The sequence below is a fragment of the Xyrauchen texanus genome, chromosome 21, assembly GCF_025860055.1.
Source record: "Xyrauchen texanus isolate HMW12.3.18 chromosome 21, RBS_HiC_50CHRs, whole genome shotgun sequence".
In the NCBI taxonomy this organism is placed as follows: domain Eukaryota; kingdom Metazoa; phylum Chordata; class Actinopteri; order Cypriniformes; family Catostomidae; genus Xyrauchen; species Xyrauchen texanus.
The window spans coordinates 16044240-16071716 of record NC_068296.1 but is presented as its reverse complement, the minus strand read 5'-3'; the positions used below and the strand labels follow the sequence as shown (position 1 = coordinate 16071716).

General features: G+C 37.5%; 1 protein-coding gene across 1 annotated transcript in view; it reads right to left on the bottom strand.

Annotated features, from left to right (window-relative positions):
- The window catches only part of LOC127661819 (tetratricopeptide repeat protein 9B-like), a 30461-nt gene extending 4263 nt beyond the window's left edge, over positions 1-26198 (bottom strand). Inside the window, exons 1-2 of the mRNA XM_052152734.1 lie at positions 26068-26198; positions 25473-25962 (exon numbers count right to left, since the gene is read on the bottom strand). Coding sequence (XP_052008694.1) covers positions 25473-25938 — 466 coding nt within the window. The 5' untranslated portion in view covers positions 25939-25962; positions 26068-26198. The remainder of the gene's footprint in view (positions 1-25472; positions 25963-26067) is intronic.
- Positions 26199-27477: the final 1279 nt, after the last annotated feature.

Sequence of the window (27477 nt, the reverse complement as noted above, 5' to 3'; positions counted from 1 at the left end):
CAAAGCTGCTGCTAACAACAACCTCCCTCTGTCCATTCCTCTTACATTGCTTAGCCATTACTCAGCTTGCTGCTGACATCTTTGTGAAAGACATGTCAAGGAAATCAACACAAGACAGGAAGTCAACAGTAAGAGCATAAGACAGAAATTGGTCGACCATAAATTCAAAAAGTTTCAAGACAATTTTTCTCCACACAAATTCTACACAACACGGAAGGTGTCAATTTACCAGTAGACAAACTGAGTAGAATATCTGTCACAACCCTCTCTAAAAATAATAAATAAATGAAAATTAATGATTGATGTATATTCTGTATAAGTACATTTTTACATTATTTGTATCATATTCATTAAATAATGTACAGTTCATTTTAACTATTTTATTTACATATAATTTGCTGACTTTAAATTGTACTACGGATATATTATATATTGAGAATGCATCAGCTATTGAAAACCCATACGGGTCGACTATTGTAAGAAATGGTTTCATAATGAATCCTAAATTTTAAAAATATAATTTATTTAATCAGAAATGCAATAGAGATGTTGAAAAAAAACAAATCCATCATCACATGTTGAAACATAGATAATAAATAAATAAAATAAAATAAAAAAAGAATACTGAAAGAACATGATGAGAACATAATGCAATATATGACAAACTATTGTATTATCAGTCATTAAAAACAACTGGAAACCATTGGATTTCCAGATTTACTACTCTGCCTACAAACCGGAGGGATTTTATTTACATTAAATGTAAGTTTTTTTTATATTTAAATGTAAAATTTTAAATGTAAAATAAAATGTACATTTAAAATTTAAAAACAAAATACATTTTAAATTACATTTAAAATAAATGTAAATCAAGTCCCTCAGGTTTGCAGACAGACTGGTAGGATTATGACATAAGCACCAGAAAACAGAGATTGCTGATAAAAGAAAAACTTTGCTGCAACATAGAAAAAAACTAAACACCTAACATCTGCTGACTGGACAAACAGCTGTTAAATCAAACTTGCATATATATTCAGTGGAGAAAAAGGGGAAAAACATGGTTTGCCTAACATAAGGTTATAAAGACAAACACAGACATGAGATAATTTATGATTACATGAAAAGCTATTAGAGGAAACATCTTAACCTACATTTGTTCATTATAGCTAAAATTACATTCTGACAAGAATTTGTATTGTAGAAGCGTTCACTCTCATTTGGCCCTTTTCATTTCTTGTACTTTCCCTGTTTCTACTAATTTCATCTCCAGCTACAAATGAACTGGAGGTGTTATATTCATATTGAATTTCTTTCTTGGACAATACAGCAATTAATCAACAGGCTAAAGATATGTGACAAACTTCTGACATCATTTTAAGCATCTTAACAGGGTTGTAATCACCTTATAAGAGGGATTGGGGGGGCACAAGTTTCTCCCAATATTCAGATAAATTAATGACCAATCTGGGCTTTTCAACGGTTGATTATTAAGCTGTTATAGCGTACTTGGTCCACCCAATCCTGAATATGGGGTTACATCCTTGCATCTTAACAGTGACCAAAGGATTTGTTATACAATATATGGCCAAAAGTATATGGAAATTCCCTTTTCTAATAAATGTGTTTTTTTCCATTGACATCAATATTGCTATGCATAATGACATTATAGAGATTTGTGTACTTCCATCTTTGTGGCAGCAGTTTTGGAGGGAACATTTCTATTCTGACATGACAATGCCCCTATAGGCACGAAGCAAGGTCCATAAAGAAATGTTTTACTGAGTCTAGTGGGGAAGAATTTGACTCATTTTCTTTTAGTGAGTCTGTTATCAACATGCAGCATGACAAAGACACACAACTGGAGCTCAGGTTAATACAGCTACTCCACCAAAAAAATGTATACATTTGTAGCACACTGACATACAATAGTGATTGATATATCTCATCATGAAATCAGAGACCCTCTCCTCGAAATCCAAACTCACGTGGTCACAGGAGACTCATTAAAGCGACCAGTTGAAAACAGCGTCAGAGATTACATCCAGACCTCATCGCCAAACATCACTTGACCCCCTGACCTCAGCTATGCATTTGTGTTTGAATAGGAGCAAATCCAAACATGTTTAAACATCTAGTGGAAAACCTTCCCAGAAGATTGGAAGCTGTCATGTTTTTTTAGAAGCAAAAAAAGAAGCACATATGGGTGTGGTGTTCGAAAAACCACATACTTTCGGCCATGTATTGCAGTCAGATTTTCTAGGCTGGCACCATCTTGCTTTAACCTGGGTTACTCACCAGAGTAAGCAGAGATAGAGAAAATGCTTTTCGGCATATAGCCATTGCTCTCATCGAGTGTCCTGTCCATCTTCATTCTGGGCATCTGTAACCCTGGCAAGCTCTCAGTGTATTTAGTTTCAGCCAATAATGGCTAATGGCTCCTAACTCTTAGCAATATCCTGATCTTTCTCTCTGGGCCTTCCTCTCATTCCACAACACCCCTAAATGTACACACACTCACACAAACTGTGCAGACTAATTCATCACACAAATGGATAAGGCGTGGCAGTGTGGATACTGAGGACTGCACTTAAGTGTCTGTTGAGTGGCTCTATGAGTGTAATAATGATGGCATTGCATATTAATGGCCCTGATGCACTTTATGCTACATCATAGTTATGTGAGAACATAACTGCTGAGAGTACTGCTTGAAAGCCAGAGCTGGTCATCTGAGCAGGGCAGAGAGTAACAGAGTACGTCTTGAGATAATCCAGGCCATTGATAGTTTTGTCACCCTTAGATAAAGCTAAAAACGTCACAAATCTGCTTTGCTGTAAATTGATGGAGAGATGTGTCAGGTCTCTCCCAATTTTTATTAGTTTCTAAAAAATCTATTTATGGACAACATCATCAATAGTTAATTTACCCTGAAATTACCAGCGCCATCACACATTTTGCATCAATTCAGATTTGAATACAATTCCATCTAATGTTACTGGTTATGTTTTGCACACTTGACTTCCAAAACACAGGTTCTGAACCAGGAAGTAATTACTCTCACATGAATAATGGTGAGTGTGATTCTGAGTTTGCATTTCCACTCTTAAGTAAACATATTCCTCACTTCCAGCTTCGGCCACTGGGGGCAGTGATTAGAATGTCAGTAAGCACAGACTGATTACTGTTGCCAAATTCACAGTGTGATCAGTCTGACATGGAGTCAGACAGTTAAAGGAATAGTTCACCCCAAAATTTACATTTTGTCATTTCATGTTTTACATTTCTATGGTAAACTATTGGTGATGAAGAATTCAGTCATGTCTCATTTGCATTTCATCCATGGGTAAGGGGATATTTTTGTTGAATAACGACTTAAATTGAATCTTTTCCAAACACAAAGCTATCAAATGTCTTCAGAAGACTAAGAATATAGTGCTTGGAATAAGTCGTATTGACTGCTTTATGGTGCTTTTTGGAGCTCAATAACCACTGTCCCCATTCATTTTCATTGCATGAATAAGAGCAGTGTGAACATTCTGCCTAACATTTCCTTTTGTGCTCCATAGAAAAAATAAAGTAATACGAGTTTGGAATGATATTAGTCACATAATTCCAGGAATTTCATGAATTTGGGCATTTATTATTGTCAAACTGATTATGCTATGTAATCTTTTTTTTATACTTTTCAATTTGATGCCATACAGTAGACCTGTTGTAGGGCCTTTGGTCTTTTGTCTTTTCTGTTTCCGTCAAAACTAATGCCTTGAAAATAAATAAAATAACAACAAAACAAAAAATATTTAGTTAGGAATGGCATACGTGTAGATTTTCATTTTTGGATGAACTATCATCCAAAAAAACTATATTTTGGAGATCACTGGCTCCCGTTCCCCTAAATACTGAACAGGTGCAAGGACAGCTGTTGAGTGTGAGTGTAAGTGGGATAGAGAGAGAGACATGCAATAGGTGGGAGTAGTTAGCAAATGTTCAGGATTCCCCTCATATTTGCACCTTGAGCATTTTCTGCAAACATGGGAAGAACTGAAATAAACAGCCTTTTTTCAGAAAAGGTTCCAGTATAAGTAGATAAAAATATTGCTGGAGAGGAAGAGAAATACTAAGCAATGCAGTTTTGTGAAGTGCAGAGAATAGCAAAAAGGTGAGGCAGAGCAGAGTGAGTGAGAACTAGAGGGCAATCGATTTCAAATGCCCTCCTCCAGGAACATCCATCTCCACTGGACTGGAACACTCCCTTTGTCTTTTAGCATTCCTTATTATCATATCTTCTCTCTCTCTCTCTCTCTCTCTCTCTCTCTCTCTCTCTCTCTCTCTCTCTCTCTCTCTCTCTCTCTCTCTCTCATGTCCCTTTAGCTCTCTCAGTGGCACTGCTCTTTTGACAGATGTGGGGTTCACAGCATCAGGTAGGGGAGTGGAGCTAATTTAAAGCAGTGTTGGTTTGGGGTGATTACCTTCCTGTCACTCCGATGGTAATTAGTTCTCTTGAAGCTTATAGGCTGATACAGGAACCCATCAGTCTGGCTGACACATGCCCTCCCACTGTGTACTTACTCACCCCGAGCTCCGATTTACCTCTTTCCTCTCAATTCTCCCCTCCACCTACACTGCTGATTAACACCTAGGCATAGCCAGACTTTTGACTTCGCCATTAAGTCTGGTCAACTTTGCAGCTTTTTCTGGGCAAGATCCACAAGATAATGTTTGACTGACATATGAAGTGACCAATCACAATTCATTTTTTTTAATGAGCTATTTAGTGACAGATAAATCTGAAATCCATGATGCTACAATAATAGATCAATGTAAAAGAACTTCTAAAATTACATTAAAATTAGGGCTGGGCGATATCTCATATACTCATCATATAATGATTTTGCTGTTCTATGTGCAGGCATGTTTTCAGTGATCTCAGAGTGTTTCGCTAACCGCTACTGTAGTAACAGAAATGGAGGAGATTTATATTTTACATTTTCATTTACATTTATTCATTTGGCAGACGCTTTTATACAAAGCAACTCACATAAGTGGAAAACATAAGCGAATGATCTTAAGGAGACAGTGGTACAAAAGTGCCATTTTACAAAATTTCACTAGCATCAGAATAGTGTTCAAAATATATACTAGTGCAATTATTATTATTATTATTTTTTGTTAGTGACTAGTTAAGTGCTCTTGGAGAAGATGTGTTTTAAGTTGTTCTTTGAAGACAGAGAGTGAGTCTGCTTCACGGATGGAGTTGGGAAGGTCATTCCACCAAAGCGGTATGATGAAGCTGAAAGTCCGAGAAAGTGTTTTGGTGCCTCTTTGTGTTGGTACAGGCTTCTAGTGGGCATGTAGCTCTGCAGAAATGATTTTAGGTATGTTGGAGCAGACACAGTGATTGTTCTGTATGCCAGTATCAGAGCCTTGAATTTGATACGTGCATCAACCGGCAGCCAGTGGAGAGAGATGTAACATGCGCTCTCTTTGGTTCATTAAAGACCAGATGTGCTGCTGCATTCTGGATCATTTGCAGAGGTCTTGTTGCACATGCAGGGAGGCCTGCAATGAGAGCATTACAGTAGTCCAGTCTAGTTATGACAAGTGACTGAACAAGCAGTTGTGTGGCATGTTCAGATAGGAAGGATCTTATCTTCCTGATGTTGTAGAGCTTGTTGCTCAACAAGCCACGTGATAAGATGAGTTGGCTGATGGTCTCAGATGCGGAGGCAACTGAGATTCGTCCTCCGCCACCTGGATTGAGACAAGTCATTATGCCACCACGAGGACTTAGAATGAATTGGGAATTGGGCATTCCAAATTGGGGGGAAAAAGGGAAGATTAAAAAAAAAACTGTCCCTAAAACCCTAAAAAGACTAAAAATTACGATTTAAACAACTTTACAGCTCAAATAACAAATGAGTTTTAGCAGAAATATTAATGTAAGTGTTTTTATAAAATTATAAGCTCACATTTCTGTCTCTAAAGTAAACCCTACAAAACTGGGCCCATTCACTTCTATTGTAAGTGTCTCACTGTAACCTTAATTTTTGCTGTTTTTAAAGAAAAGGAGGGACGAGTCAAAATAATTTTTTGTAGTAATCAAATTTCTGTCACAAATGCTGTCGATTGAGCTTAACTTCTATTGAACCCGGAATATTCCTTTAATGTAATATAAGCAAAAACATAATTATTGAGATAACTGAATATCATCAATATGCTGAGAAATATAGAGGTATAATTGTTGTTGCCGGGAAACAGCCCAGACCTAATTTAAATCAGGTTGGTCTGACTGTAAAGAAAACACTGAAAATATTGTATTATATCTGTAGAATTCAACACCAATTTTGTCCATCCAAAGTGCTTTAAACAAATTTTTGAATATCTTTCAAAGATTTGATGCCATTAAACTGACAAACCATGCTAGCAGCATGTAGCAGCCTGGTACTTTTCTAGCAAACTGGTAAAAAACTTGCACCCTGATACCCAAACTCTAATTCTCAGTTAATGGACTGTGGGCAGTCCGTTGACATGCCATCTGAGGATGAGACTAATTAATACCAAAAACATTCGCTTCTCCATATGCTTTGCAGAGTAAATTGTTAACTTGCATCTGTGGATTCAGCGGTGAGTGGTGTTGACTAACAAAGATTTACTAAAGTAATCCCAAGACCATGTTCATGATATCTATTACAGATAATGGATGTTTTTTAAGACTGTGATGTCTGAGGGATCAGAGATCACGTTTATTGAGAAGTGGTTTTCGTCTTGCCCTTTACACACTGAGATTTGACCTTGAATCTTTTAACTATATTGTGCACTATAGAGGGTAACATGTCTGTTGCTGCACGTGCTGCTGCATTCTGGAACACCTGCAGTGGCTTAATTGTGTTAGCTGGAAGGCCAGCCAACAGAGCATTGCAATAGTCCAGTCTTGAAATGACCAGAGCTTGGACCAGGAGCTGTGTAGCATATTCAGACAGGAAAGGTCTGATTTTTCTGATGTTGTAAAGCACGAATCTACAAGACCAGGCGGGAAAAACAAACATTTGTTTATTTACTTGTTTTTTACCACATGATATGAATATCATATAAAAAACAGCAGTAAATTCTGCTATCCTCATGAAGTTTTTAATGATATAGCCAGAAACAAAATGGAATATTGCCCTCAACAGAAAATAGGAACAGACTGCTTTAAAAGCAACAATAGATGATTAAAATAATTAAACTGTGGATGTGTTTGAGTTGAATTTCAGTCTTATTTAGGATGGCTTAGGGACCCTGAGCTCACATGTATAATTCAAACAGTTACTGCTAAGTGCTGGTTCCTCGCCCCTGCACTGCTGCCTGTTGATAATGGCCCTGTCAGTCAATGCACTGTGGCTTGAAGGACACTAAAATGAAGACTGCCCTAAATCACATGGCCCTGAATGCAGTTTGAGACTGAGCAGCCACCGCTGGCTCTCTTTTAACCCAACATCCCTCTCTCTCGCTGCCTCCCTCCTCGGCTTCTCATCTTTTGCTAACTATTTCTGATTAGGATTAAATGACCCATTCATATTGTATGAATCTCATTTCCTCTCCGAGTTTAACAACTGTGCGTTGACAATGGAATCATCTTCAATCATCTCATAGTGTAAAAATACATCTTCGCTTCACTCTGTCTCCCTCCTTGGTCTTATTATAGTCACAATTACCATAAGCTTCTAACAGTGCTGCAAGTGGGTTTTTTTTTGTGTGTGTTTTTTTTTTTGGAATACCATGAACAAAATATCCTTACTATCAGACAGATATCATTAAAAACAGGTGTCCTGAAATATCACACCAGTCTTTGTGACAGTAAACAACAAAAAAGGAGTCAAGGGAGCAGCCCACCCTTCAGTCAGAAAACTAGCCAATCAGAAATGCTCTCTTCCTGCCAATTATTTTGCACATTTAGGCTCGCTGATATCAGGATTGCCGACATGTCTTTGGGGGGCTGGGTTTGAAGCGAGGGCATAAGGTTGAATATACCTGCTATGAGCCAATCACCACACTGAGTGAGAATTGCAGATTTACTCCTCGTTGGTTCCTCCACATCTGTTCCCTTCTCACCCTCCCCTTTCTTAACCCATCCTGTCCTTTGTCAGCTAAAAATCACCTCAAGCTCACCTAATGCTTGTATCAAATAATACTTTATTGTATTTACACAGTAAATCTAAATATTCAGATATACATTTTAAAGGTCCCAGTTCGACTGGTACTATGGTCCCAATCCCACAGCATTAAACTTTGTCATAACAAAGATTTGTTTTTGTAGAATGTGTCTCCGAGGAGTCCTCGGTGTAAATAACTTTCAGGGCGTCACCTACTGTGTCACTGAATCAATTAATTCCCGAATTACTTTAGTTTACATTTTGGTTTGATGTACTGTGGACCGGGTATTTAAGGCAATTTAGCACATAGATCGGGGGATTCTGTAGCCAGATTGAACCCCATGGTGTTGTGTGTGATAAACCCACATCACCATGTTTATATTATAAAAGTCAAGTATGCATCTCTGACTCTTAAAATGAATCTTGGAGGATTGGATGATTTGTATTAATGAATTCTGAATGGATCAATTATGTAATTGTCATGAGAATATTTACCTGACTAATACATTTTTAATTATGATTACTCAGGATTCTCTTGATCTCATTATTACCAGTAAATGAAGTGCATATGATGTAACCATAAGCACACAGGTCAGGATATGATTATTTCTGCGGGCCATGAATGCGAGCAAATCCTCAGCTCCTATCAGTCACCTGACTTATCGCTCAATTAAGCAAGTTGTATGAACGTGACTAAATAATTTACCATTTACCAATTTACCAAATTTTATGATATTAGTAAACCCTGCAACCGCTGACTTATTTGAAACTGTCCACCTTGTGACTGTGAGATCTATGTAAACAGCCAGCAAAAGATTCTTAGTGACATCAACACCTCTTGAAAGAATAATGAGACTAATAAAGTAATTCTAAAACATCAAAATATGATTATATCTAAAAAAAATATTATCAGAAATTGATTGGCATCTGTCTAAATTCGAGGTCAAATAAATTGGAGTCAGATTAAATTATTAATGGTCTTAACTAAATCAAATAGTTTAAGTCGTAAAATCAATGTCACTTCAGAAAGACGAATGCGCAGATACCTTTGCCATCCTATTGGAATACTGCCACCGGAATGACCTTTTACACTGGTAAAATTTTACATTGTGCTTCTTTACCTCAGATTAAGCTAAAAAAAAAAAATTTACTTTCCCAGCTAGCTAATGCACATGCGCTTTCTCGAGTTGATTGACAAGCGATGTCTGTATCTAAAAGTTGAATGGCTCTTTTAAGTCGGGCTTAATTTTTACATCCGTTTACCGTTGGGCATTACCATTTCTTTCATTAATTTTAATAGAATTGGCCTGTCTCTGCTAAATAGTCTCTGATGCCCGCCCACTTTTTCCGCCATTTGGGATTCTGTTTGTGAAGCAAAATGTTTTTGAAAATTGGACAAAAAGACACAAGGTACAAAACAATACTAAACGTCTTTGCTAAGGACATGAACTACAATTCTATGAAGCATTGCGTAAGATGTGCTCGAATTAAAAATTATGGAAAAATATAAATCTATTGATTTAAAGCTGTTTATTATAAAGTATATAAACAATATATTTTAATTGGACTCAATTGCATCATTCACAGTACGTCATACAAGTGGGCCATGGGTAGTGTTGTTCTTTACTAGAAATTCCGCTATTAAACATGACTTCTAAAAAAATATGTTTGAAATAACACTATTGGCTTCAACAGAAGCATCTACCTGTAAGGGTTTGTGTAGAAGAGTTGAGAGAGTGAGGATCCAAATACAGAACTTCAATTATAAACAAAAGAAGGAGATACACCGAAGAAAGAATCATATGAAGTAGTTGTTAACACAATCTCAACAGCAATATGCTGGCTTACAACGCACTAACATACAAAAAGAATCGACACTGGAACAAGATGATATACTGTATATACACTTGGGATAACGTGGAGATGAGGAACACCTGGGACAGAATTAGAGCAAAGAACAGGAAGACACAAAATTTCTAAATAAGTGACACTCAAAGTAAGAATCCTTGGGGAAAACGTGACGTGACGTGACACTACCATTGATTAACAACCTCAGAGCTCATGGTAGGCCTGTATTAAAAGGTTTATAAGTTATCGTTGTAAATAAATTTGCCTATGGAAAAAATGAAAGGGATTTTTACGTCGAGAACCTGACTGTAGCTTTCTATTCTGCCGGCTGATTGAGCCGGTGAAGTGACATCAAAGGCAGCATTCAAAAATATTGGTCACTGGTGAAATATCTACTATAATGAAATTAGGTATTTATTTGTTGCTAAATTGTTTGCACATCTAATTTTGAAATGCAAATGGGGGTGAACCTGGGTGAAGTTAGCAAAATGGTGAAGTTAGCAAATTGGCTGAAATCACTTACATTGACACTGATTGCTAGAGTGAGTGCACAGAACACTGGGAATGGCCCACTCAACATATTTTGCTTACAATCCCATCCCCCCATAGTTATTTTTTCCCTCTGCCTTTCTCTTTCTATTGCTCTGACCATCTGTAATCACAGAATGGCAGCCTTGATCATTGCACAACACGCAAGTATACTGGGCGAGCTGACAGCATATATTACCGTTTTTGACCAAACAAAGATAAACCAAAGAAAAAAATAAATCATAAAAGTTTTAAATGCTTTTAATGTCCCGAATCAATTTTCTCTCTAAAACTGACATTATACAATTCTTAATACCAATTTCAAAACCGCAGCAGAACCTTGAATACTCTTGAACACACTCCTGTATTTAAAAGGTCCTTCTGACTGTTTGTATAAATAAAAAATAAAAAATATTTTTTTTTTTTTTTTTTTAAAAAGTCAGACAAGGGAAAAAAAAAAAAACAATTACCATGGGGACCCCAGTTATTGAAGGCATTACGGAAAATTATTTGGTTATTCCCAGAAAATGCCAAATACCGATGATTAATCAGTTGATACAATTGCCAACTTTTATGTCCAATAAAATGCTCTCTAGATTGAGAATGCCCCCTCTCTCTTAAAGGAATAGTTGATATTAAGGAATAGTAATAGCAGAAGAAAGAAAGTCACGCAAGACTGGGATGACATGGGGGTGAGTAAATGATACAATAATTTTATTTTCAATTCCATTTCATTATAAATATCACTGATGTAAACAAAAGGCAATTGGCTAATATAAAAGTACAAGCCTTTCAATATGTCCCAGCCCAACTCCTTCCTTTAGTAGGAAAGTCATCAACACTGGAAATAAAATTGCGTTGATCAAACCATTCCATGGGATCTTCAAATAGTCTGACTTGAACATGTCCATTTATGTTCAGTTTGCACTAGGGCTGTGCAATGTGGACAAAAAATCATATAGCAATTTTTGAAACTGTAGATATTGCCATTTTAATTGCAATTTTGGTAAATGTTTTTCTTTTTTAACACATTTTATATTCAAAAATGCATTAGAATCTTAAAAAACACATTTCAGAAGGAAAATAATTTGCATAAATAAATGAGTCGGTTATTTCTTTGTGACTTTTTGTTTTCCGTGCATTTTCAGCACACGTGAGGCTCTTGCACAAGATTGCACAGTATTTGACAACTGGGAGTGAGAATGGGTTGTTATACTTTATATACCTTCCCAACTTATTTTCTAAACTCTCTGTTACCTTTTTGGTGCACTACATTCAGAGTCATTTTATTGTGAAAGCGATTAATTGCGCAGCCTCAGCTTGCACCCAGCAAAACCAACTCAGACTCCCTTCTGTATTTGAACAAAGAGTTAGTCCCGCCCCAAACTCAAAGCCACCGGTGTAGCCAATGTTGCTATGTCCAGCCTTGTCCACTTAGGACGGCAGGGGAAGAGTTCTTTATTTTCATGTAAGATTCTTCACTTCTAACTCAGCCAGTCTCCACAGAGGGAGAGATAATGTCGGCGTGGAGTCTGTGATGATGGCTATACAAACATTTTGTGGCACACTGAAACATAAAGTGTCTGTGCATAAAGGACTTGTTTAAATGCATGCTTCCCATAATTAGTTGTCTCCCTCATCAAGTGGCTGTGATTATATGCTTTTGTGAACAATTCCATTGATTTGTGTTGCAGTGGGTGAATTAAAAACAGGTATTTTGCCTGGCACGCCCTCATTCACTGGATGGTGCATTGATGTTTCCCTACTTTTTCTGCAAAACCCTCACAGTCATCGCTGTCCATAGATTACTCTGTCAGATCTGCTTGTAAACAGTGGAACCAAACTCGCCGCAGAGGCAAACATGCAACATGTTTACAGAGGTGAGGATAAAATATTAATGGGGTATCCCTCCAGCTCCAACACAATGCCCCCAAACACCATACATACTGTAATCAAAATATCTCTTTACACACACTTCACAGGTTGCCTGTTATTTAAAATGTGCAGTGATAAATTGTTTTATATTCCTAGATTTAATGTTGATGCTTAGGCTAGAAGATTATGAGGAGACTGCAACCGGCTAGATTCCCAGTCGGAGCCTTTAAGCGTACTTAGGAACAGAGGTTTCAGTAAACCATTATGACTGGATGGAAACCTAGCCAATGCAACTCCATTTAGACACAGGCATTATCAGAGACTTAATGAATATGCATACCAACCGAATGCGCTAGATGAAACAGATCCTCCAAGAGAGGTAACTTAATACTACTTTTCTATGATTTTCTTATAAACACAGAAGGGCGAGCATTTATTACTAGCATTATTACTACTATATAAAGCTTAGAGATCATGTTACACTTGATGAATTTAAAACTGCTAAAGTCCAGTGGTTTTACATAATTTTGTATTTTTTTATGGCAGAGGTTCACCATCTTTTCTGTTAGCCGAAAATTAAAGTACCCCCTGAAATGTCACGATGCACAATGCAAATTTCATAACATGTGATTTAATTTTCTTTCTTTCTCTCTATCTTTATGGATGGATAGATGGACGGGACGGATGGATGTGGATGGATGCCACAAATTTGAATTTTAACCACAATTTAATGAATGTTTCTATTCTAACATTTTGCTGAAATTACATCTCAGGTCCAAAAAGCAGTTGTATCAGAGTGTGAGAATTTCAATAAGAGCTGTATTTCACTTTGTGATCTCCAGGTGAGAAACATATTGCCATTGTGCAGTTGACCATGTGGTGTTGATGTTAATGAGGAGGGCCACCGACTGTCCTTTACTGACCCTGTGTTCTAGAAATGCCAACAGTGCATCAGTGGCAGGGCCACCTATAGCCGCTGCCCACAGCTCAAACTCGGAGGACAAATACCAACAGACGGCAACAGCTATTTCTGTACAAGTGACTAGACAGTGGAACATTGGAACCTCCATTACAGACAATATTATTGATCCTTCATAAATAATTATTTCGACAACTGAAGCAGTAGGAACAATAAGTATCGTGCATGTTGGTTTTACTCAGCTGAAACGACCAGCTTTGATCAGCATGCATTTTACATACTGGTTTAAGGAGGTTAGTGTTGTTTTGGTGCTGGTCAGGCTGGCGGACCATCACAACCATGTTGCTCGCCAGTAAAAACTGCTGGTCAACCATGTTTTTTTTTATGAAGCTGGTTGATCAATGGAGGCTTGATGGTTAAGCTAGTTAAGAAGCCTGGTAGAAACACCAGCATCTCATGCTGGAGACCAGCTTCCAAAACACAGCACATGATTGGTGACCAGCAATACTGGTCTTTCAAACAAAGTATGCAATTCAAAATTATATAGACTGACATACTGATGGACCCCTGAAAAAAAACAATTTTTGTGGATGTTTTGTTACAGTGACATACAGTACACTCACTGAGCACTAATCAAGTGCTAATAATGTGCACGATGTGGTCTCCTGCTGTTGTAGCCCATCCACCTCGACATGTTGTGCACTCTGCTATGCTATACTGCTCTCTACAATTGTACAGAGTTGTTATCTCTAACAAGGCATTTCTGTCCGCAGAACTGCCACTCACTGGATGTTTTTTGTTTCTGGCACCATTCTGAGTAAACACTTGAGACTGTTGCGTTTGAAAATCCCAGGAGATTAGCAGTTATAGAAATACTCATGCCATGGCTGAAATCATTGAGATCACATTCTTTCCTCATTCTGATGGTTGATGTGATCATTTACTACAGATCCTGACCCATATCTGAATGATTTTATGGACTGCATCCACAGGATTGGATGATTATATAACCGCATGAATATGTAGGGTATACAGCGTTCCTAATAAAATGCTTAGTGAATGTTTCTTATGTAACCATTGGCCACTGCCTACACAAAAACAGCAAAATACAGTATGGCCTAAACAACTACAGAGGTTTTCAGAAAACTCCATACTGGCTCCTCTCCAGTGATCTTAAAATATTCTTGGTGTAACAATGTGCTTGGCAGTCTTGATCACATTGAGTCACATCTCGTAAAGTCAACAAAAACACAGCGAGGCTACTATAAATTTGCATTAAGATATCAAGAGGTTTTTCACCAGCCATTTACTTACTTTATAGCTTACTGCATGCTTAATACATCTCTATTAATACTTTTTAAGGAAAATACTGGTCCTTCCTGAACTAAGAGCGCAAATCTGCCAGTTTTTTCCAATTAAACTCTGCCAATCTAGACTTTTTGTGCCTCTGACAGCATCACTATTACCATCTGGAGTTTTAACCTACTTCACCTAGAGCACTTTGATACATAATCATAAGCAAGCACACAAATGGGGTTCTAAATTAAGATCTGCCCCAAAACCACAGCACTGGGTGAGAAGAGTTTCATGTCAAGATAAATCTAAAGAGGCCCTTAGAGAGGTTAGCTTATGGGAGAACTAGCGTTATGTTGACACACAGGGGTGTGCTCCCTCTCACAAACACCATATTGGTACATGACTCAGCATCATAAGACAGTAGAGTTGCTGGGGCCCTTATGGGACAGTGTTCTATAATCATCAAGTGTTTACAAGATGTAAACACTAGCATTTCTGTATTGAAACATAGTCAAGTATAGTCAAGAATTCTGTAACATATGTGCATTAGATGCCTCTTAATAAACAACATTTAAAAAAATATATACTGTACAATTTATTTTTACCAAATTCTAAGGCAGAGCTCAGTGAAGAAAATCCAACCAAGATGGCGGACAAGGCAAAAGAAATGATGATTATAAATAAAGTTTATTACATTTCATTCAATACAAAAATAATTATTGATAAAATTTAGTTTTATTAAGAATACTTCTACAATTATTTTGCCCAATATTTGTGTGTTATGCATTTTTATGTGTATTAGCGGATCAGTGTATCATGCCATTAGTTGCTAATGTCAAACTATACTTGAATTGAGTCTAGTCTCCTGTGCACATCATGTGAGGAGCGCTATTTGCGTGGTGCACACACAAATAAAACAATGATTTGCTGCCTATTTACAACGTTCAAATCAGTAACTTATGAGGTTCCATAACAGTTAGAAGGCAGCTGCCTATGTAAGCAGTGAGCCAGTTCACTAGGTATTGTTACAGAGCTTAAATATTTGGTTATGTATTTCTATGTGTGCCAGCCTCTCCAATTCCTTCTCTCCCTTGCTGCCTCTATTATCTCACACTACAAGACTAGCAGTTCTTATAGATGTTTTATGAGCTTGGCTTTGGTGGCTATTTCCCATATTCCTACGATGAAATATGACCCAAAAATACTGCAATACATGGGACCAAAAATGTTCTACTGTGCCTGCAAGATAAACAGGCTTTCGGTCTCTGTGAACTTGCTTCCTTTATTTCTGTATATCCACTAACTCTTACACACACACATACACACTGCCAAACCTTCTCTCATCCAGCACTTTATGATCTTTCTCATTTTCTCCACCATCCCCCCCAGGACATGGAAGAGAAATATATCATAATACATTGTACTGTACAGTAAGTAAAGCCTGTGCCCAGAGGAACCCTATGGCGATACCACGCCATCTGTGGACCTGGCACCTGCTGCCTCTGGTGGCCAACTAACAAATTAATTAACACAAGACACATCTCCCTTTCAAATATCTTGTACTGCTCACCTTGATCTTCCACTTCATTCATCCATAATGCACATCAGAATGTCTTCCAGCAGGAGAGAGATAGAGATTTGGTAGATGAAAAGAAAGAGTTTAATGTTTCTTTCGTTTTACGAATTTGGCTTTTTGGACAGAGATAAGACTCTATCATTGAGTTGATGAATGAAACGCAAATCCTTTCTGGAATCTCCAGAGTCAGGCTGACATAGAGTGAGAGAGAGAGAGAGAGAGAAAAGAGAGGGAGAATAAGACTTTCTTGAATACAGTTTATAAGGCTGCTTCTAACTGGACATCAGGATTGAGAAGTTAATTGTCTGTCGCTGACCGTTGTAATGAGAGAAAATTACACAAAGTCACATGATTTCCCCGATCCTTATGTGATGAACAGAATACTCTGGCATCAGAAAAACTGGTTCTGCTCCAATGGAAACCAGGAAGTAATCATGTTCACATAATAGATTATGAGGTTTTATTTTTGCTTTAAGATTACATTTGTACTCCTCTGATGCTTAGGTTTAGGGTTTGGGTTAGGACTTATGGTTAATAACATATGCAGTCCTGTTTGCTGTATTACATCTTTTACAACTAAAAACCACTCACCTGTGGCACCAGTCTGTGGACATGGCCCCCTGAAACTAGAGTTCAATAACACTTCCAGCTTCGGCCAATGGGGGAAGTATTTCGACTTTGGGTAAGAACAAATCAATTTCAGCAGTAGAACTTTCATCCTGCTAGTGGTGGTGATTTTGATTCATCTCAGTGACTCAAGACTTTTAATTTTGTTTACCAAAAAGATTAGTTCAGATTTGTTAATTGATTCGTTTATTGGCCATTTCTGCAAATTACACCTTTGCAACAGTAGATGGTGTCAAATGATCGTCTTTTGCATCTTGAACGAGTAAATTGCACTACTAAAAGTGCAGCCATTCATGACCAGAACAAGTCTAATTATCCACCATTAACATTTGCGTGTACAATTCTACTAAGAGACTTCAGCACTGCAGAATATTTTAACATCATAAGTGTTTCCCCATAAATGACAACAAAGCATACCTATCATATGATATGCTGGGAACAACTTTTTATCAAGCTACATATAAAAAGACAACAATACTAGCCCAAAAAATAACATTTCAATAACTTCCATATGTCACTGTAATGTGTGGTCTTCACTCACTTTTATTTATAATTCACTCGGCCCCTTTCTTGTTGAATGAGACAAACTGAACGAACAACATGTAGCTCCTCCTCTCGTTCAGCCAGTCAGCAGATCATTCATGAATGAGTATATATAACATTCAGTTGATTCAAGATGATGTACATTCAGTTGATTCAATAAGACGGCTCATCAAATGAGACACCACTAATTTAGTAAAGGGCATATTTGTTCAGCGGGTGAAACCAATGATTTATAGCTATATATGATATATATGATGCTATATAGTCAGTCTTAACAGGCGTGAAAAGCCAACAAAGAAGTTTAGCGCTTCAAACAAGAGCTCATTGGCTTTAAAAGGGAGAGGCGTCAGGGAAAAATATGAGTCCGTTTATGGTGATGAACAAGAACAATTCATTCACTTAAACGATTCATTTAAAAAAAGACAGATTTGCTCATGAACGAAAAATCACTATAACCTACTGTCACCAAATTCACAGTGAAATTAGTCTAAAGGGTCAGAGTTTGGTTGGTTAACATTGCCCAGTTAGTCCCTGCTGGTAGATGTACATGTAACTACACCATCTGGGTTCAAAATGTATCTTGCTCCATTGATGGGCATTCAAATTAGCTGTGTATTGTGACTAATGTTTTTATTTTCAAGCAACATTGTATTTTAGAGATGTTTTGGCAAAGATGCCAAGCTGTCTTTGAGATGAATGGGAATGCAAATAGATAGCTTTCTCCTGGTATTATAGACCTCCTTGGATAACAACAATAAGCACAGCAGCTGGGTTTGTCAAAAATTGCTCCTTTTCATGCAATTATCTAATCAGCCAAATGTGTGGCAGCAGTACAATACATAAAATATTGCAGATATGGGTCAGGTGCTTCAGTTAATTTTCTCATCAACCATCAGAATGGGGAAAAAATATGACCTCAGTGAATTCGACCGTGGCATGATTGTTGGTGCCAGATGGGCTGGTTTGAGTATTTCTGTAACAGCTGAGCTCATTGGATTTTCATGCACAACAGTCTCTAGAGTTCAGAATGGTGCCAAAAAAACCATCCAGTGAGCAACAGTTCTGCAGATGCAAATGCCTTGTTGATGAGATAGATCAAAGGAGAATGGCCAGGCTGGTTCAAGCTGACAGAAAGGTAACCGTAACTCAGATAACCACTCTGTAAAATTGTGGTGAGCAGAATAGCATCTCGGAATGCACAACACGTCGAACTTTGAGGTGGATGGGCTACAATTGCAGAAGACAACGTTGGGCACTTTATTAGACCATAGTGTACCTAATCAAGTGCTCAATGAGTGTATTGGCATTAGTGTTATAAGCAGAGCCATCCCCGATAATATAGCCTGAAATATGCTAAAATTAAAGTGTTGATTTTATGCAGCAGTGAGAAAAACACTTCATAAGCTCTCACTTATATCCGGCTCTGCCTCTACAGGGGTTTAACAGAGTGCGATTTCAATCTCAATACATTAACCAACATGCATGCATGCAACCTTTCCACCATACACTATCCAAGGATATGTTTGTCTAATGAATATTCTTTAGCTGTGGTCTGTAGAAGACAGAAATGGGAGTAATTGCACAATTCGATCACATTAAGTAGGTTCCAGTACATTATGTTTATTATTTATATTTTTCAGCTAGAGTGAAATGACAGGATATACTAGGACCCAACCTATACTAAAACAGCCAACAGTTTGCTATATAGGGTGTGTTTTTGTTATTTGCATAACGGCATATTTACTGTATTTTGGCACTGGTATTTCTTCGATTCTATCTCTCTGATGCTGTTCATTTGTTTCTCATTAAACCTATATAAAAGGGTTTTCTCTACATCATACACACCCTCACATAGTAGCTTCCTCTCTCTCACAAATTTTCTTTGCTCACATGTTTTGATATCTCGCCCTTTCATTATAGTTTCAGATGTAGCAGCTTGTATGGTCTCTTGGTCCTTTCCTTTCACAACTGACTTATGACACCTTGCTGAGCCAAGACTCATTATGTTCAGCAGCAGAGACGACTCAGCAGTTTTTCTAAAGAGATGTGCAAAGGTTGCTGTGGCTGGCTGAGGTTGAACAATAGAGAAGGAAGGCTTGCCCTTGTAACAACAGAGTTCTGAATGCCCTTTACTTCACACACACACACACACACACACACACACACACACACACACACACACACACACACACACACGGCTTCATTCAAATTGGCAGATCAAACAGTAGTCTATTCTATTGGCTCCCGCCCTCCACATCACCCCTTAAACTTGGCAAACCACATACCCTAGTATTGCTGATGCTAACAACAACACACAAGCAGAGCTAGTGCTTGTCATGTGACCATTGCAAACAGAATGCAACGTAGTCAAAATGCAGCAAGCTGTATTTCCACATTAAAAATCATCTTGTGGATCTGGATCTTGTGCTAAGCCACCTGCATGTCACTATGGCACGCACAATGCAGCACCAGATGTTCACAGCTTGAGAAAGAGTAATTCAAACTAACATGGGAGTGTTTATACAAGACTACTGAATGACTGAAAACAAAATGACTTCGTAAAAGTTTAACAAAACCATTCAAGAGAGAAATACAAAAGGCATCCAAACAGCTCAATCTCACCTTATTATTGTGATGTATTTACAAAAAAGAAAGGGTTGACAATCATTGGATAAAACAGTATTTCCCAACCTTTTTTTCTGACACGGCACACTTTTTACGACTAAAACAATTCTACGGCACGCCACTATCCAACCATCGTAAATATTTTTCCTTTTCAAGAACTTGCCCATGTTTTCTGTCCTTCTAAGTAGCTTGTTTACTTGTAATGTTTGTCGGCTATGCAAAAAGAAAAAAAAGAAAAAAATGTCACATACAGTGCTTGCGTTAGACTTTCTCATCGTCCGTCAGTTTGACGGACAGGATCGTAAAAATTCCGTCATAATCTATTATTAGATAGACACAAGAATATGTCATTTTAATTTTCATATTTCAATGATAATAAGACATTTAATAGCTTTTATTTTCGTTCACATTTTCATTTTTAATCATGAATTTACAGGACGAGCATAGCAGATTATGCATTTATTTATTTATGAAGAGAACAGATGAACAACAGAGACAACACACGAAGCAGATGAATGTTTTTTTGTGAACAAAAAAACATTGAACAAAACACGTAAAAAAAATTAACTGAACAGAACTCAATCGACAACTGAAAATTCCACCTGCTCTGCATTGACATAAACTCGCCTGTGCGTAATAAAACGCATCAAGGGAGACTGATGCTGAAGTAATTGTCATCAGAGTTTGCAACTTTGCCTCGGACAGACGACTTCTCGTGGCAGTTATAATTTGGTTCTGGAGGCTGAACCCAGCATCAAGCGGCACGTTGCCCTCCACGTGGCAAGAGTTGCAGAAAGCATCACAGAGGGGCGATTTTACGAGTTTGCCATGTAAAAAAGCAGGAGGTTTGCACAATAAACATTAAAAACATGTATTTGGAAGAGGCGGAAAAAAGCTTGCAGTTGCTTTGATAGCAGAAAATAATACAATGTTTAGGTTTAAGTGTTTTCTTAGTGAATTTAAATAATTTCAATAACTGGGGTCTCTGTATACGATAAGGTAATATTTAATTAAAATTAATTTTGAGACATTCAATTTCTCTTCACAAATTTGGACAGTTTTGAAATATTTCTTGTTGCTTAGAACTCTCAAAGACATAATTGGTGAAGCAAAAACGTGTGAAAAACACTTTGGTGTAAAGTCACTTCACAGACTTGAATGTATTCTGCAGCGCTGGAGCGAGTCACGTGAAAGACACTTAACGCCTATAAATATCACTCACTTCTGCACATTAATCATTGCTCCTCACAATCACAAAAGTGACTGACTTATGGTTTCAAAATGGCAAATTTCTTCTAAAGGTGAGGAGTTTGCATCTTGAAATTATAATTTTTTTTCATGCATTTATTTATTTTGTGGAATTTGATCATTTTGGCACATCTACGATCTCGATCAAACTAGTGTGCCAAAGCACAGTGGTTAGGAAACAATGGGGTAAAACATGTATTTAAATGTGCAGTTCACAACAAAAATAAATGTTTTGTCATAATTTCCTCACTTTCTAGTGTTCCACCATCTTTCTTACATGGAACACAAACTGAGATGTTTCATTTTTAGGTGAACTACCCCTTTAAACACTTCCAGTCTACAGTACATGCACCTGAACCCTCAGAGGCACTTAATACATCTTAATTGACACTGAGGTGTCTAAAAATGCATCTTTATACAATTATGTCATACATCTGTTCTCTATATATTTATTTCTTACCTAGATCCTCATGACTGTTTAGTTGGAGGACAAAAATCAAAACAAACAAAAAAAAAAACAAGATACTGTGGGAGAGAATTCACACAAAAGGAAAATTTGCAGTGGTGGCAGCATTGGGTAAAATGCACCATTCTTTCTTTCATGCCTTAATGGTTCCCCCTTAGGGCCTAAAGTGTTTGCCACATTCGTGACATTCAAGTCCAACCTTATATCGGCTACCATGGGAGACCACCAGGGATATCAAGGGCTACAAACACCAGGCATCACAATTCCAGATCAAGCAGATTTGCATGGGTAGTAAGCAATATTATCTCAATAATCAAACACAGTTGGGATCTGTGATCCTGTTTATGTTATCCTCCATTTATCGACAACTAAACTCAAAGAACTACATGAAATGACCTTTGAGAAGCAATATGCATGAGCCTGTATTTAAATAAATGTTATGTATTTATTATAAGGTGCATCATAAAATCATATATATCATAAATATCATAAAAATGTAAACAAATGCTTGGAAATTGTTGGCTTCATAATATTCAGTATTATATAGAAACCATATCAACTAAGCATTTGTTTGAGAACTTGTGATACAACTTGAAAGGGAAGTCAATAAGAACAGTGAAGAAAGAGAGTAGGATACACTGAAAAAAGGCTAGGAAACATTTCCATGCAGAAATTGCTAGTAAATTTAACATACACTATTTTCAAGTAAAGGCTACACACAAATCTTGGTGGCTTTAATTCAAAATTCTCAAGAAAGTTTACTTCGCAATACTCTGTTTTAAGTACATTTTACTTACATTCTATACATTTTACTAAGCAATGAAGCACAAATCAAGTATAATGTTTCAATGCCTTTTTTAAAGATCATGTTTGGAAGCCTTCCACAAGGAAGCTTAATTCATGTAGTCTGTTAGTCAACACCACATGGTTTTAATGGCGATATAAATACGATTTTGAGCTGTGCACACAGACCTCAACACTTGGTGCACAAAGCACGATGACGTATCAACAGATAATTTTTTTGACCATGAACAGGTAATTCTGAGTAGAAAATGAACATCAGAATTCACAAAACATGAAGTTACCAAAAGTAACAACAAAATCAACAATAACAATTGTGTAAATAAACTTGCAAACAGTGAAACCATGCAAGCTCATTCATTATTCAAGGGAACACCAGTTTCAAATAGTTAAGTAAAGTTTACTTATTTAATTTACCTGTGAAATTGACTAAAATTAGCAAATAAATATGACAAGGTTTTCTACTTTAGGATTGAGACATGATAATGCATGTAAAGATATCAATCATAAATAATATTTATATGTAAGCTAAAGCATTCATTTGTACATTTTTCATTATTGAGTTCAAATGTAGAATTTACTCATTATTTTCAAGTTCACGCTTAAACTAACGTATTCAATGTAGAAAATACTTAATCGCACGTATGATCAAACCGGTGTGATTACACTAGGATAGGATCAGACTCGTACGATCAAACCGGTGTGATTACACTAGGATAGGATCAGACTCGTACGATCAAACCGGTGTGATTACACTAGGATGGGATCAGACTAATACGATCAAACCGGTGCGATTACACTAGGATGGGATCAGACTAATACGATCAAACCGGTGCGATTACACTAGGATGGGATCAGACTAATACGATCAAACCGGTGCGATTACACTAGGATGGGATCAGACTAATACGATCAAACCGGTGCGATTACACTAGGATGGGATCAGACTAATACGATCAAACCGGTGTGATTACACTAGGATGGGATCAGACTAATACGATCAAACCGGTGCGATTACACTAGGATGGGATCAGACTAATACGATCAAACCGGTGTGATTACACTAGGATGGGATCAGACTAATACGATCAAACCGGTGCGATTACACTAGGATGGGATCAGACTAATACGATCAAACCGGTGTGATTACACTAGGATGGGATCAGACTAATACGATCAAACCGGTGCGATTACACTAGGATGGGATCAGACTAATACGATCAAACCGGTGTGATTACACTAGGATGGGATCAGACTAATACGATCAAACCGGTGCGATTACACTAGGATGGGATCAGACTAATACGATCAAACCGGTGTGATTACACTAGGATGGGATCAGACTCGTACGATCAAACCGGTGTGATTACACTAGGATGGGATCAGACTCGTACGATCAAACCGGTGTGATTACACGGGATGTGATCAGACTCGTACGATCAAACCGGTGCGATTACACTAGGATGGGATCAGACTCGTACGATCAAACCGGTGTGATTACACTAGGATGGGATCAAACTTGTACGATCAAACCAGTGTGATTACACTAGGATGGGATCAGACTTGTGTGATCTGTATTCATGCTGCTGTTTACCAGCATTGAGGGACTGAAGCGGTTGTCATAATGAACCAGCTGCTCAAATAATCCTTTCAACATCACAGTATCTTTATTTTTATGTTACAATTAATCAACAAATAAAAGTATAAAGCCGTTACCATCAGAGCTGACTGTTTTGATGCAGCGCTGTTTTCTGACTTCAAACAAAGAATATATAAACTAATCAGTCCACTTGAGCCTTCTTCCATTCTATCCATCTCTCATTTTCATCACTTCTGGGGCTGAGTGGCATAGCTCGATTTTAAGACCTTCTATGCTTCTGTGATTAAATTAAATTCCCATAGAGCATTCCATGTAAACAACACGACGGCATGCACAGCCAGCAATAGCCTTCGCGATCACATCTTATCCATCACAATCAATCATTATAAACATCTAAAAACCACATTATATGTTTGATAACATATAACCTAACCTTTGGTGCACCTGGTGTGATATAATCTGTCCTCCAGTGCATCTGCTGTGAAGTGTAAGTTAAGAATTTATTTTTTAAATTACAGTGCGCATTAAAGAACTCACGCTGGGTGGTCCGACAGTACAGGAGAAACTCATGTGCGAAAAGGTTAATCTTTTCTGCTCAACAACAAAAATTTCAGTGTTTAATGTATCAAAAATAATAGTTTGCATTGTGCGTTTGATTCAGTCAAGACACTCCAATAATCGAAATGTGACATTAAATTACCTTGGATTATTATGAAATTAACGTGAGGTGCATCATTTGCTGAATCACACTGGCTGAGGAACAATGAAGGCCAAACTGGCCGTTAAGCACATACAGTGGCTTGATTGATAGTTCTCAGTGTTTTCTTTCTTTCTCTATTTTATAAAAAAAAAGTCAGCAGACTACTCGCTGTGGAATTAGTTTGTATGCATTTATTAAAAGGCAAATTTCTTAGCTGCCTGGTTCCCTATGTAGCCCTTGACACCTTACCTTCTGGACAGCACCTCAAAGTGTCTTTAACCTCATTTAACCTCCACAAACCTCTGTATGGCTGGCACATTTAGCCTTAAATCCCCAGCCATTATTGGTTGCAATTCAATATACATTTAAAACTCACTTGATTACAATATTGAATATTCTAAACAATTCAAATTATTAAAAATAATAATTTAAATTTAAGATTTTTGTTCTGACTAGTCATGATTACATTTTTAGTATTAGCCTAAGAATTTAATTTTACTAGTTAAAATTGCATTGTAGATATATAGAATATGAATGATTACCAGTCAAAATTGCATTCATTTGAGTTTTGCTTAGTCAAAATTAAAAGAGTAACGCTGGGAGACTTTTAGGATAAAACGGCTTGCCATACATCCGAACCGTTCCGAACAATGGCAGCGACTCTTTTCATAGGATCCAGCTCATTTCTGACCTGTCAGGCTGTCGTAGCATTCGATCTCGGTGCCCTCCACGGCTCGCCGCTGCTCTTCTGTCAGCTTAGTCGCGGCTTGGTTCAGCAGGTTCACCTCAGATCCCGTGGTCCCATCGACGACATGGGTCCCTTTTAACTGCAGCAGCGCCCTGTGATACTTCCCAATAGCCTCCCGAAATTTCTTCTCCTTGTAGCAGCGGTGACCCTCCAGCTTGAAGTCGATCGCCTTTTGTATTTTCGCCTCCATCTCCATCTCTGCACCGCCGACGCGATACCCTCCACCTCCGACGTCCCCGCCCGCCGCCGCCGCTAGACTCCGGCCCCCAGCCTCCGGATAGCTCTTCAAGCTCTTGATCGAATGCTGCTTGGCTTCCATCTCGCTCAGTACCCGCGAATGTAAGAAGCCATGCTGTTCCGACACGGATGCCTGTGTTCTCTTTAAAGGCTGGAGCAGCGTGCTGTGCATAAAGGATGCGAGCCAAACGGGAGCCTAAAATACAACCACAAGCAGATAGTATCTTCCGAGAGGGGAAAAAGATAAAAACACACTAATAATTATCAGCAATAAAATATTTAAAAGTAACTAAACAAATACCTTTTAGACAGTTTCAAATGATGCACCGGGTTTACGAGTTATGGCATCGAGCAGCGCGTAACGCTTTTGCATGAAGGTGATGTGGAGCTGGGGGGACTGAACTCAGATTTCCTCTGCTGTGTCTCTTGCCGTCGGCGAGAGCAGCTTCAGCACCACAGACAGCGTCAACGAGCGAGGCATTATGGGAAGAAAATAATCGTGTGACGTTGCTGCTACTACTGCTGGTGGATCACGAATACATTAAAGAAGAGTAGTAAATCTCGAAATTATATGGGACTAAAAAATCCAAAGGCTCCCCCTGTTCACAATCTCATTATTATTAACAGAGCACATGCTAGGAGGCCATTGCCGCATCATTAGGTGGAATAACAGGATAAAGAGACAAGTTTAACACCTGTTTATGAAACATGTAAACAAGCGCATTGAATTAGATCAAAAAGGTGGAAACTGCATTCCTGGGTACGTTTAATTTGACTGCAAACAACCAAGCCAGATCTCGCTTTCAATTTCTTAAATATCTTTTACCAATTCACAACTAAGGGGAGTCTTACAGATAAAGCATGAAATTACACTGAACGTTATGGAAGCCCGTTTCCCCCACATACAAAAATCGTGCTTTGGCAAATACAAATTATGAGATATTAAGTCCAACTTTTATGTACAAAGACAAAGTAATAATTATGAAATTTTAAAATATAAATTTTGAGATGAAGTCATACTTATGAGATAAAAATAAAATTATGATACAAGTCAAAAACAGATGCCAAGTCAAAATTATGAGATAAAAAGTCATTAGATGATCACTCTTGAGATAAAAAGTCATAATTATAAAAAAAAGTTAAATTTTTGAGAGAAATCAAAATTATGAGAAATTCTGACTTTTTAACTAAATTATGATAAAAAGGAATCTAATAACTTCGATTTAGTAGCCTATCTCAAAATTATGACGTAGCATCTCATTATTATAATGAAGCATCTCATAAATATTACTTTGCATTTAATATTTTTGATTTACCAAAGCAGTTTTTCTTTTTTTACGTGGCAGGAATGGGCTTCCATAGAAAGTGCATGCAAATCTTTTCCAATACTGTGCATAACGAAAGTATTCACAGCGCTTCACTTTTTCCACATTTTGTTAAGTTACAGCCTTATATCAATTATTTTCCTCAAAATTCAACAAACAATACCCCATAATGACAACGTGAAAGAAGTTTGTTAGAAATCTTTGCAAATGTATTTAAAAAAAAAAAAAACACACACACATCACATGTACAAGTATTCACAGCCTTTGCTCAATACTTTGTTGAAGCACCTTTGGCACCAATTACAGCCTCAAGTCTTTTTTGTGCTTGCTACAAGCTTGCACACCCATTTTTTGGGCAGTTTCTCCCATTCTTCTTTGCAGGATCC